A 13875-nucleotide genomic window follows, 5' to 3' on the forward strand; every position below is an offset into this window, starting at 1 on the left:
CAGGTAAGGTGTCTGCTTTGCAAGCGCTAGCAAGGATCAGGGACGCGGTTCGATCCCCCGGTGTCCCATATGATTCCCCCCAAGCCAGGGGCGATTTCTGAGCGCTTAGCCAGGAGTAATCCCTGAGCATCGAACAGGTATGGCCCGAAAAAAAAAAAAACACACACACACAATACAGATAAGACATCTGCACTCTTATGTTCTTTGCAGATGAGTATGTAATAGCCAAATAATATAGCCTATGTTCATAATAGCCAAATATGGATACAACCCAAATGCCCACAAAGAGATGACTAAATAAACTATGGTACATAAACAGTGATACATAAGCCATTGTTATGTTACGATACATAAACAATACTATTTGGCCGTAAGAAAGATAAAGTCATGCAACCTGCTGCAATGGGGACAAATATGTTGACTGAAATCAGTCAGAAGAGAAACATAGTCCACAAAATCTCTTTCATGTGTGGGATATAAAAAAGTGCATAAGATAATATATAATGCCTAACAGAAAGGAAGAGTAAGAGAAATGGTCTTCAGCAGGAAACTTGCCATTGGGTTGGGGTTGGGGGGAATAGTCAAAGAAGAGAACAGTAAAACAATGGGACAGAGGACAAGTGGCAGTCACAGAGGTGGGAACAGGGGACAGGAGAGAAACTGGGATACTGGTAGAGGGTAGTAGACACTAGTGAAAGGACTAGTGTTGAAACAATGTATGCCAGAAATTCAATCACAAATATCTTTGTAAATCACAGTGATTCAATTAAAAAATTTTAAAAACGGAATGGTTCTTTAACCCTTACTAGAAGACCCAGCAACCAGTTTAGAAAAATTAAAATAAACACACTACTGAGATCTTTATTTAAAGAACGAAAATAAGCCATCAACTTACCAATTCCAGGTGATACAACTCGTTCATAGTGATACGGATTCACACAGACACTATCACATTTTAGGTCAAATGCATACTGACAATATTTAACATGTTTTAGTTCATTTTTGTGTAGGTCAGGCCACCTCCAAAGACGGGCATAAATCACATGTGGAAATCCTTTTCTACCAGCCACCTAAAAACCAAGTAAGAACCACTTATGAGTATCAGTTATATATTAAACATCATACAAGGCATTCAATGGTGCTTGGGGGACCATGATGAAACTGAAATCAAACCTGAGATCAAACTGGAGTGCAAAGCAATCCTCCAGTCCACTGAGTTATCTCACTGACTCATGTTTTTTACTTCCTTCTTTCTTTCCTTCCTTTCTTCCCTACCTCACTTTTCTTTCTTTTTATTCTCTCCTCTCTCGCTCCCTTTTCTTTCTCCCTCTCTGTCTCTAATACACACACACACACACACACACACACACACACACACACAACACACACACACACACACACACACACGACATACAGATGTGCTCTCATTTAGTTCTTAGAATTTGGAAGTCAGTATTCAAACCTCTATTTCATAAATAAGACATAGCTTAGTTGGCCATGGTCACAATGCAAACAAAACAAAAAAATTCCACACTATTGAAATTTGATTTGCCTAGAAACAATGTCAAGTCCAAACTCAGATTTTCAAACATGCATGAAGGAAGTATAAGTTTGTTGCAGTACCTATGCCTAAAACCAAATGACTTAACAAAATCCTCTTTGAAAATATTAAGCAAGAGTAACCCCTAAGCCGGGTGTGACCCAAAAACCAAAAACAAAAACAAAACAAAACAAAAAAAAAACAAAAAGAAAATATTAAGCATGAGAAGTGTGTTACTTAGTTCTGCATGGTGTGCCGTGGGAAAAATTCTAATTTCATCCATAACATGCGGCTTCAGCTCACAAATAGACCAATCATTATAAAATACTTTATTAATTATAAAATAATTTGTGTTTATTTGATTCTTATTCAAGAGAATTACTTTATACATAGTCAATATAGGCATAGAGTTAAATTTTTTTTAACATTTTCTTTTTTTTTTTTTAACATTTTCTAATGGTGGTGTGCCTTGTGATATTTTTTCATGAAAAACGTGTGCCTTTGCACAAAAAGGTTGAAAAACACTGGTACAAGGGGTTAAGAAACTTGCATATGGTCCTCCCCAAGTACCATGAACAGTAATCACCACAGAGCCAGGAGCAGTCTTGAGAATTGCTGTGTGTGGCCCCAAAACAAGAGAACAAAAAGCAAAGCAAAAAATACTACACTTAAATTTGAATAGGTAGCTCTTTATATTAATAAAACACCAAACATATAGAGTCCTTATGAAAGAACCAATTACAAGTCAGTTTAGGTGTGCACATGCTACCAAAAAAGGTAAGAAAAGGAGGGATACCAAAGAGCTAAAAATATAGGGTTTCTTTTGTATTTTGTTTTTTGTTTTGGGGCCCTACCTGGTGCTGCTCGGGATGTTGGATAAAATCTGTGTCAGGCACATGCAAGGTAGGCACACCATCTGTTGTGCCTATCTCCAGTCCATTTTGCTTTTTATTTGCCAATTTTTCTTTTTTTTAATTATCTTTATTTAAACACCGTGATTACATATATGATTGTAGTTGTATGATTACAGTCATGTAAAGAACACCCCCCTTCACCAGTGCAAGATTCCCACCACCAATTTCCCAGATCTCCCTCCTCCCACACCTGTACTCAAGACAGGCTTTCTATTTCCCTCATTTATTCACATTATAATAGTTTTCAGTGTAGTTATTTCTCTAACTGCACTCATCACTCTATGTGTTGAGCTTCATGTCATGAGCTGCACCAACATGGGAAGATGGAGGGAAATAAGGGTTGGGACTGAGGCAGTAAAAGATTAGAAATGAGCTTTGTTGGGCAGTATAAAGATCACAATACAAGATGGATATTATGCATATATAAACTATATGCATATAATACTATCAATAGGAGACCAAGGAGAAAAAATTTCCAGTGACTGTCCCAACATAAACCAGTGCTAGAACAGTCTGCCCTCCTCCCAAAGCACATTCCTATTAGTGTAGGGAGAGGTAGGGGGAAAGCCTAATGACCCCTATAGAGTCCACCTGGACCGGCGCCCAGGAAAGGCCTGGAGTCCAGAGGAGAAAGAAGGGGACGGCTGGGGGCCTGCCAAGCCTCCCAGCACACCTCAGGCTAGGGAGAAGGCCTCCGGCATGGGGACTCCCCAAACCCCATACCTGGCAAGAGCTGACCTCCAGAGTCAAAGAGGAACCCGGAAGCCAGATGTCTGCCCGCCCTCCTCCCCATGAACCTCCCCCTTGGAATACGGAGGAAGGGGGTAAGCCTGAGGACACCTAAGGGTCCACCTGAACCCACTTATGGCCATCTGAGCTTTGCCAATTTTTCTATATTAACTTTTTGAGCCTTTTATATGTTACTTTTCAAAAAATCAACACACTTAAAAATGTCATATGCCTTTCTTCTATAGAAACTATTATATTAATACAGGACCACAGAAGATATAAAGTAGTAAACTTAAAAGGAAATGAGCAGCTTTAGAAAAATGTCCGTTCAGGGACCAAAGCGATGGCATAGTGGTAGGGCGTTTGTCTTGCATACAGCTGACCAGGATTGACCTTGGTTTGATCCCCGGCATCTCATATGGTCCCCCAAGTCGGGAGTGATTTCTGAGCGCATAGCCAGGAGTAACCTGAACATCACCAGGCATGGCCCAAAATTAAAAAAAAAAAAAAAAAAAACAGAAAGAAAAATGTCAGTTCAACACTAACCTGCAGCCTTCCGTCCAAGGTTCTCTGAATGGTAACACATTTGCTAGGATGAGCTCCATTGGTAGTTATAGCTGTTATTAAAGAATCCAACTCATCTTTTTTCTCCTTTAACTTCTTTACCAAACTTTCAATTGCCCTTTTTGCAAATGTTTCACTTTCTCCACCTTGTCTATGGCACATTAAACTATGTACAATGCTTAGACAGGCATCATTACTTGTTGGAGTATTCGTAATAGACATATTGTCCATTTGTTAAAGTTTTTTCTTTTAAATCAAGTATGCTTCCAATTTCCAGAGCAATCTTGATATTTTGGAGGCAGTGAAAAATGGCTTATGTTGCAAGGCAAATTGTTAGACATGTGAATTCAGGATAACCTAAAAAAAAAAAAAAGAAAAAACAGATATTAGGACACATTTCACAAAGTATACTATTAATAAAAGTAATTGCTCCTGTTAAGGCCCAACACATAATTAAACTTTGATGATTAGTGTTCAAAATGACTAAATTAAAATGTTGTTGCTGGTTTTGACATCCAGAAACAGTTAAACCTAAAAGTCTAGTGCCAGAGAAATACCCCAGATGTTAAGGCTATTTTTTTTGTCTTACAAATGCTCACAGGGTTTTGATCCGTGGCACTGCATGGCACCCCCCCAAAGCAATGATACACACTGAATATGTCCCCCAATACACGTGAAAAAAGCCATTCAGTATAAGTACTGTTTACAGTTAATAACACCCTTTGTTTAAAAAAAAAAGTGAGAGATATGTATTCTACTTTTTGAATGGGTAAAGAATTCTAACTCATTTCCAAAAAAAAAAAAAAGGGGGGATTAACAAGCACATTAAAAATGTTCAACATCACTTTGTCATGAGTGAATGAATGAAAAGGCAAGACATGGGGCCGGAGAGATAGCATGGAGGTCAGGCGTTTGCCTTTCATGCAAAAGGTCATCAGTTCGAATCCCGGTGTCCCATATGGTCCCCCGTGCTTGCCAGGAGCAATTTCTGAGCATGGAGCCAGGAGTAACTCCTGAGCACTGCCGGGTGAGACCCAAAAACCAAAAAAAAAAAAAGTAAAGAAAAGAAAAGAAAAGGCTAGACATTAGTAAGTATTAGCAAAGCAGAGGGTAAATAGAAACCTCATACATTACTGGAAGAATGGCAAAATAGTGGTCCCTTTGGAAAGCAACCCGAAAATTTCTCAAAATGTGAAACACTATTTACCATGTGATTTACCATCCAGTACTTCCACATAGAAATTATACTTACAATTACTAAAAGCCTATTTACACAAATATCAAATGGTAATAATTCATGATAGTCAAGAAGTGGTTACTCAAGTATCTATCAAAAAATGAATATACAAGTGAATGTATTCTATAAATGGAATACCTAGGGCTAGAAAGATATAGCACAGTATGTAGTAGGGAGCTTATCATGCAAGCAGCCAACCCAAGTTCAATCCCTGTACTGTATATGGTACCCCAAGCACCACCAGGAGTGACCCGAGTCCAAAAGTGGGAGGAGTAAGCTCTGAATACAGCCAGATGTGGCTCCAGAAGACAAAAAAAAAAAAAAAAAAAAAAAGACAAAGAAGTCGTACTGGAACAGAGCAATAGTAGAGCAGGCAGGATGCTTCCCTTGCAAGTGGCTGACTCAGTTTCCATCACTGGTAATCCATATGATCTACTGATCCCACCAGGAATGATCCCTGAACACAAACCCAGGTGTAAACTCAGAGCACAGCCAGGTGTGGTCCAAAAAAAAAACAAAAAATAAATAAAATGAAGTACTTTTTAATCAGAAAATTGAATAAAGTATAATTATTTGTTTCAAAATAAACCCAAAAAATAGACCTAAGTAAAAAAAAAAAAAAAAAAAAAAAAAGACCTACCTCACCAAAAAGTCATATAATATAGAAACACACTTACATGAATAGGAATAGAAAACTTCACAGAAAGAGAAAGCAGACTTCCTAGCCAGCAGGCAAGGAAGGAGTGATTGCTAATGGGTACAAAGTGTCTTTGGCAGGTAATTTAAATGTTCTGAAACTGATAATGGTGAATACAGCACAACTTTTTTTTTTCTTCTGGGTTTTTTTTTTTGTTTTTTTTTTTTGGTGCCAGACCTTGAAGTGCTCAAAGGTCACTTCCAGTGCTGAAGCCAGGGATCAAACTCAGGTCTTTTGCATGCAAACTTCAAACTCATCACATTTATTATTTTTTGTTTTGGGGCCACACCCGTTGACATTCAGGGGTTACTCCTGGCTATGCACTCAGAAATCGCTCCTGGCTTAGGGGACCATATGGGACGCCAGGGGATCAAACCGCAGTCTGTCCTAGGCTAGTGCTTGCAAGGCATCTTACCTCTCTAGCACCACGGCTCCGGCCCCTCAACTCATGAGTTTTAGTTTTTCTTACATGTCTAGGAACCTGTCATGCTTAACAAAAATATGCTGAAAGCACACATTTCAGACAACCAAAGACTACCTGCATGGGGAATTTTGTAGTAGTTATCTGACTAGAATCCTAGTCCTTACAATTAAGGATCTGACTAAATTAAACTCTCTGAACCAGCATTAAAAGGAGGGGGAGGTGGTTACACTAAAGATGGGTATGGTATTGCAATTATGTGCGCAAGGAACCAGCACTTAAAGTATCGTAATCGAAGAATCTCAATCAGTAAAAAAAAATCTCATCTCAATCAGTAAAAAAAAAACCTCAAGAAAAAGTATAGAACTCAAAGGAGAAAAGTTATATCCAGTCCCTTTATCAAAAAGGAGATACTGGGGCTGGAGAGATAGCATGGAGGTATGGTGTTTGCTTTGCATGCAGAAGGACGGTGGGTCGAATCCCAGGATCTCATATGGTCCCCTGTGCCTGCCAGGATCGATTTCTGAGCAGAGAGCCAGGAGTAATCCTTGAGCACTGCCAGGTGTGACCCCACCCACCCAAAAAAAAGGAGATACTGTCTCAATCCTTCTAAGTTATTTTAGTTTATTTAAAAAAAGGTAGATGATATTCCCTAAAACACATTATGCACTTTTCTATATTTTCTATCTATATTTGCCAACAGTTATTTAGGAGGGAAGGGACAGACCACTATGTATCCTTCTAGAGGAGCCAGGTAAAATCCACACATGAATAAACAAGCCATGTGCAAAAAAGTACAGAGAAGCGCAGGCCTTTATAACAGGCAGTCATCACTCACTTCCAGTAGAAGTAATCTGCACACTGCTGTCAGAAACAATGCCAAATAAGATTCACATCTCAAATTTTTTTTTTGTTTTTGTTTTTGTTTTTGGGCCACACCCGGCATTGCTCAGGGGTTACTCCTGGCTGTCTGCTCAGAAATAGCTCCTGGCAGGCACGTGGGACCATATGGGACACCGGGATTTGAACCAACCACCTTTGGTCCTGGATTGGCTGCTTGCAAGGCAAACACCACAGTGCTATCTCTCCGGGTCCCACATCTCAATTTTTAAGAACTGGCAAACTACATGTTGAAGAAAAGAGGAAGAAACCACTGGGGGGGGGGGCACATCTTCAAGTCTAGCCAGAAGAACAGTTTAAATTATCCAAATACCAGCTACACAACAATTTTATTTCCTAAACAGAAAGAGGTATTGCACTTATTTTATTCAACATGATATGCCCAATTTAGGTTTTTTTTTGGGGGGTGGGAATGAGTAATGCTCAGTGTTTATTCCTGGATCTGTACTCAGGAATCATGCCTGGTGGTGGGAGGGGAGGCATATGAGATGCTGGAGATTGAACCTGGGTCAGCAACATGCAGAACCAATGCCTTCCCACTTAACTATTGCTCCTCTCTATATGCCCAATTTCTGAGACAAGTGCCCCTTTCCTATTGTCAAGTGAATATTTCTATATATGCTTTCAGAATCATGCCTATCCAGTCGTATGTTATCAATTCAGTAAAGTCCTAGTTATTCTTCAAAGTGCAGCCTAAGAGCTCAATGTGTAGGGGCTGGAGAGTTAGTATAGTGACTGCCTGGAACATGATCATCTGGGTTTAATCCCCAGCATACCATTGAGATGGATGCCTGCGCATCACCAAGAGTAATTTCTAAGTGCAGAGCCAGGAATAAAGCCTGAACCCAGCTAGGTGTGGCCAAAAACTTTATTTTTCTCCTAACACTGTTCTATTTCCTCACTCCTTAGAGAATTACTTCCCTGCTAACTTTACTGTGTATTTGCTGATATGTCACTTGACTCCTTCCTCAAATGTAAAAAACACCCCTAGATAGCTCATGATATATGTTATACTCCAACATATTTTATTAGTTGTTTATGTAATCTCACAATCCACTGTCATGAAAGTAGAAGTTCAAGACTACAGCTTAAAATTTTCTGGCAACATGCAGTTTCCAACCATATATTTATTAACTAGGCAAATGTTTGCAGACTGGTTTAGTATTCTGCTAATTCTACAGAACTTTTTCCTACAAGTTTTGCTTTTAATTTTTTCCCGAAGGCACCGTGATTTACAAAGTTATTTATAGTTAATTTTCAGGCATACAAAGTTCAACATCAATCCCAATACCAGTGTCAACTTCGCATCTACCACCCACTAGCCTGCCTCCACAGGCACATTTTTTTTCTTTTTGGTTTTTGGGTCACACAGGCTATGCTCAGGGATCACTCCTGAACTATATGGAAAGACAGGGATCAAATCCAGGTCAGCCACTGTATTATTGCTCTGGCCCTGACAGGCATTTAAATTTTTTTTATTTAATTAAAGAACTGTTATTTACAAATTATTAGTAGTTGAGGCATATATTAGGCATTAGGCAAATAATATTTTAGCACCAATCCCACCACCAGTGTCAACTTCCTTCTACCAGTGTTCTCATACTCCATTCCCCTACCTCAACTAGCACCTTACCTACCACCCTTACCTAGCACCTAATAGGTATATTACAAAGTTTAGTAGTTGTAGCTTAGAGCTCACATTTTTCAGTTTTGTTGAGTTTGTGCTTTGGATACTGCTCTCCCACATCACCAGAATAACTGAAGTCCCAACCACTGTTCCCCCTCACTCCCCTTTCTCACTATATTCCTTCTCTCCTCGATTTCTTTCCTTATCTGTCCAGGAGGATTCCCTAAGTTTTGGGGTCAAAGATGATCTAGGCCAGGGCTGGCGAACACGAGCCGCATGCGGCTCCCAGCCAAAATGAAAGTGGCTATTTGCCTCTTATCATTTTGTATACTGTGGCTCTTGGCCAACTTTGGATTTTGTTCTGCTGCTTCTGAGGAGGGATCTCTGAGGAGAGATCTCCGAGCGCGGAGTCCCACCCCCAGGCCACGTCATCCCATCTCCCATCCCTCGGAAACAACTGCACGGGCCAGCAAGGGGGGGGAACCCATGTGTCACATATTGGGTCATATCTTGCCGTTAGTTCTGAGTGTGGAGGACACAGCACACCCTCACCATCACTGAAGGATTTTGACCCTCACTCAAAATGGCAAAATGCAATCTATTATTGTTAAAATTAGATGCTTTTGTGTGAGTGTTTGTCTGTTTTGGCAGGTCACTGGGTGGTGTGGCTCTCTGACTCTCATAGCTTAAAATGTTGGCTCTTTGTGTCGAACTTGTTCGCCACCCCTGATCTAGGCATCCCCATTTACTAGATTACATTTCCTCATCCAGTTATTCTGCATGCTACAGATAAATAATAATTGAGATCATCCTGTGTGCGTATTTTTTTCTGGCTTATATCACTCAACAGATCTCCATTTCTAACCAGGTTGCAATAAATTACATGATCTCATTGTTTCTTTCAGCTGCATAGTATTTCACTGTGTATATGTATCACATCTTCATAATCCATCCATCTATTGTTAGACTCTAGGTTTATCCCCTCGTAACTTAGCTATTTACCAAACTCAGCAATGAATAATGGTGTGCATATGTCCCTTTAAATGAACTTCTTATGTCTTGGGGTAGATGCCCAAAACTGGAACTGTTGGGTCATATGGCAGCACCCATTCTAAGTTTACTGAGGACTTTCCAGACTGATTCCACAGGGGCTAAACCAGACAACATTCCCATCAGCAGTGGATGAGAAAATACTTTCTCACCACCTCTCCACCAGCACAAGTTGTTCCTACTATGTTGTTGCTATTGTTGTTAGCTTTCTGGGCCACACCCAGCAGTTCTCATGGCTTACTCCTGGTTATACACTCAGAAATTACTCCTAGCAGAACATAGGGGACTATATAGTATGCCAGGGATCAAACATGAGTTAGCTGTGTGTTAGCAAGCACCCTACCTGCTGTACCATTGTTCCAGCCCTGATTGATCCTATGACTTTTAGCATGTGCCATTCCCTTTGGTGTAGATAATCTCAATCATCTTAATTTGCACACTGTTAAATAGTTTGGATCACATGCTTTCAGTTTTGTTGGTTCTATGGTTCAGACACATAATTTTACCCCGCCAGAGTGGCCAAGGCCCCTATATTCTGCCTATTATCTCTCATTTGGCTCTTCTTACTCCTCTGCCTTGGCTTCTTTCCTTTCCTATCCTTCTCAGTTCTATAATGTAGGCACCAAGAGTAATTTAAGTATCCCTCTTGACATCTTGCATTTCCTTGTCCTGTTACTCTGTATACCACAGACAAGTGAAATAATCTGATATTTGTCTTTTTCTGACATACTTTGTCTCACATGATATCTTCTAGTCCCAGCTAAATTGAAGCAAATTGCATGATTTCATCTTTCCTTGCAGTAGCCTAGTATTCCATTGTGTATATGTAACACATATCACTCATCCGTCATTGGACACCCAGGATGAATCCATCTCCTAGCCACTGTGTTGTGTACTGTGTAAAGTGCTGCAATGAACAATGGTGTACATATGTTCTTTTAAATGTTTTTGCATCCTAGGGGTAGATACCAAGAAATTAAATGTTGGGTTATATGGTACCTCTATATTCACTACTCTAAGAAATTTCTTTTTCCAAACTTTTTTCCAAAGGGTTTTAAATACAGAGAACATTCTCACCAGCAGTGGATCAGAGTTCCTTTTCCATCACATCTCTGCCACCACAAACTGTTCTGGGTTTTGTTTTGTATTGTTTGGGTATGTGCCATTCTCACTGGTGTGAGATGTTATCTTATTGTGGTTTTGATTTGGATTTCCCTGATAATTGTTGTTTTGATTTAGATTTCCCTGGTAATAAGCACTTTTTCATAGCCTATTGATCATTTATCTCCAGAGAAGAGTCAATTTAATTTCCTGTTCCCAATACTTGATAAGGTCTTCAGGGTGTTTTTTGTTTTGTTTTGTTTGATCTATTTGAGTTCTTTATGTATCTTGGATATTAGGACTTTTTACCTGATGTGTTAAGTGCAAATATTTTCTTCCAATTGCCTGGATGTCTTTTAGTATTGCTCATTGTTTGTTTTTGCCATGCAGAAGTGCCATTTAGCTTTTATTTTTTCTGGTTTCTTTAACAATTAATGTTTGTTTTTTTTGTGTGTATTTTTTTCCGAGTTTCCCACATTTGGGGAAATCGCAGGGGTCAGCTCATCCAGAGTGCAATGCCTTGCCCTGGGGAAACCACCTTTGTGATCATGGTATCTCCCCTGCCAGGTAAGTATAATTAATGTTTTTAACATCATTAAAAACAATTTAAGGTACAAATCTTAAGATATTTCTTCCTGGGGCCGGGCGGTGGCGCTGGAGGTAAGGTGCCTGCCTTGCCTGCGCTAGCCTAGGACGGACCGCGGTTCGATCCCCCGGCGTCCCATATGGTCCCCCAAGAAGCCAGGAGCAACTTCTGAGCACATAGCCAGGAGTAACCCCTGAGCGTCACAGGGTGTGGCCCAAAAACCAAAAAAAAAAAAAAAAAAAAAAAAAAAAAAAAAAAAAAATGGGGCCGGAGAGATAGCATGGAGGTAAAGCGTTTGCCTTTCATGCAGGAGGTCATCGGTTCAAATCCCTGCGTCCCATATGGTCTCCCGTGCCTGCCAGGAGCAATTTCTGAGCCTGGAGCCAGGAATAACCCCTGAGCACTGCCGGGTGTGACCCAAAAACCAAAAAAAAAAAAAAAAAAAAAAGATATTTCTTCCAAAATTTTTTTAATGTACATTAGAGATTGATCTCAAGGTCCTGAAATTTCTACATATTTTGAAAAATACAAATATTTTTTTTGTGGCTAAACTTATTTTCTGTTATTACATTTCATAAAGTTGTACCAATTTATAAAGCAATTAAAGCTATTTGTGTAAATATTTTATTACAATCTTACCAAATGTCATTATTTCTAAAATGTAAGGTCTTTGGTTTTTTCATTTTTAGTTTTGGGTTACACCCAATGGTATTCAAGGCTTAGTCCTGGTTTTTTGGGGAGGGAGGTGTACCATATATAGTGTGCCAGGGATTAAGCCTGGGTTGGTGGCCTGTAAGGAAAAGGACTTTATACACTATCATTCCAGCACCCAATATTTAAGATCTTTAGGAATCTGGTCATTTTAGAAATTGTACGAATTGCAGATTTTTCTGGTAACTAATGAAAGTACCTTTTTGTGGTTCTTGTGGTAATGACAAGGATTTGCACATTTGATCTTGCAAACACAATGGAGATGCTCCTAGGGGCCAAACAGTTTTAAATTGGGATGCTTATGCCCATTCTGGTTCTAGGGCTAATCAGGATCAAACATCCCACCTCAGTACTCAAAACATCCTTTAGCTGTAATGTTTGCACATGCCTGTCATGTACTGGAGATGACTGGAGATGCTCCAGTGCGGCACCAGTAATTGCAAACAGCAGTGCAGGGCCATGCTTAGCACCTGTGGGCAAAGGCAGAGATTGAACTCACCCTTTGCCCTTTTGCCATGAAGCCATCTCCACATGCCTGCTCTTATAGTTCTCTCCCTCTTTTTGTTTGTTTGTTTTTGGTTTGGGGTCACACCCAGCAGTGCTCAGAGGTTATTCCTGGCTCTGCACTCAGAAATCACTCCTGGCAGGCTCAGGGACCATATGGGATGCTGGAAATCAAGTCCGGGTCTGTCCCAGGTCAGCAGCATGCAAGGCACCGGCCCCTCTCCCTCTTTTAAAAATTAGTTCTCAATTAAGGGCAGCTTTCTCATAGTGCTTGATTTTCCTGTATTCCTATGACCACAGTGCTTGAAATATAATAAAATACATATATATATTATCACTTTGGCCCAATTTTTGGACGTTTTATTTTAGCCACTCTGACTTTCAATTTTATAATACTGTTAATGGTAGGGTTTCATACTAAAACACGCTTCAATACCACATTGACACTGATTAGAACAATGTGCTCTAATTAAAGCTATAGCAGAATGAGAGAACCAAGTAAATTTCTCCCAATTTTCATCCATAAAAACAGGCATATCTGCACGGGCGGGCAGCTGGCAGACCTCCGTATGTGCCAGCGGCCTTTTGGCCTGGCCTAGGGTGGGGGGCCCGGACCTGGGTCACCCGAACCCCCTCTCCCCCTTTCCTCCGGATCTCCAGGTGGGTTTCTGGGAGGAGCTCATGGGGCACCCTGGGTTTTCCCCACTCCCAGGCCGGGTCTGGGGACCGGCCTAGGTTGGGCTTAAATCCCTGTCCTTCGGGCTTGGGAGGGTCTCTCTCCCTTCCTGGAGCTGGATTTTTAGCAGCACGGGCGGGCAGCTGGCAGACCTCCGTATGTGCCAGCGGCCTTTTGGCCTGGCCTAGGGTGGGGGGCCCGGACCTGGGTCACCCGAACCCCCTCTCCCCCTTTCCTCCGGATCTCCAGGTGGGTTTCTGGGAGGAGCTCATGGGGCACCCTGGGTTTTCCCCACTCCCAGGCCGGCTCTAGAGGGCGGATCAGGGGGTGTAGTTTGATCTGGGGGGAGGCAAATAATTTCTCAGCTATACTCAGGCTATCACTGGCAATTTCATACCAGTCTACATTTTGAAACCGCGCGGGGGCTAGCGCCCCCGCGCGATCATATGCTCCTCCCAACCATCAGTACCCCAGATTTACCCTTCTTAACTTCAGTAACACACAGCTTCAATCTCTGACCAAAGACATACAGTAGATCTTACAAATCCCAGAACTATTTAGAAGGACACAAATCGAACACATATTGAACACATATATCTTTTGAATATTTTATGGTTA

At 40.7% G+C, this 13875-nt stretch overlaps 1 protein-coding gene across 2 annotated transcripts in view; it reads right to left on the reverse strand.

Annotated features, from left to right (window-relative positions):
* SMAD4 (SMAD family member 4) overlaps positions 1 to 4092 on the reverse strand; it is a 47045-nt gene extending 42953 nt beyond the window's left edge. Inside the window, exons 1-2 of one of the 2 annotated variants that reach the window (XR_007499583.1) lie at positions 3730 to 4092; positions 896 to 1070 (exon numbers count right to left, since the gene is read on the reverse strand). Coding sequence is in view for 1 of the 2 variants with exons in the window: in XM_049781553.1 (XP_049637510.1) it covers positions 896 to 1070; positions 3730 to 3978 (424 nt within the window). In the remaining variant the exon portion in view is untranslated. The remainder of the gene's footprint in view (positions 1 to 895; positions 1071 to 3729) is intronic. The other variant, XM_049781553.1, reaches the window with a different exon arrangement.
* Positions 4093 to 13875: the final 9783 nt, after the last annotated feature.

Source organism: Suncus etruscus, chromosome 10 (assembly GCF_024139225.1).
Source record: "Suncus etruscus isolate mSunEtr1 chromosome 10, mSunEtr1.pri.cur, whole genome shotgun sequence".
NCBI lineage: Eukaryota > Metazoa > Chordata > Mammalia > Eulipotyphla > Soricidae > Suncus > Suncus etruscus.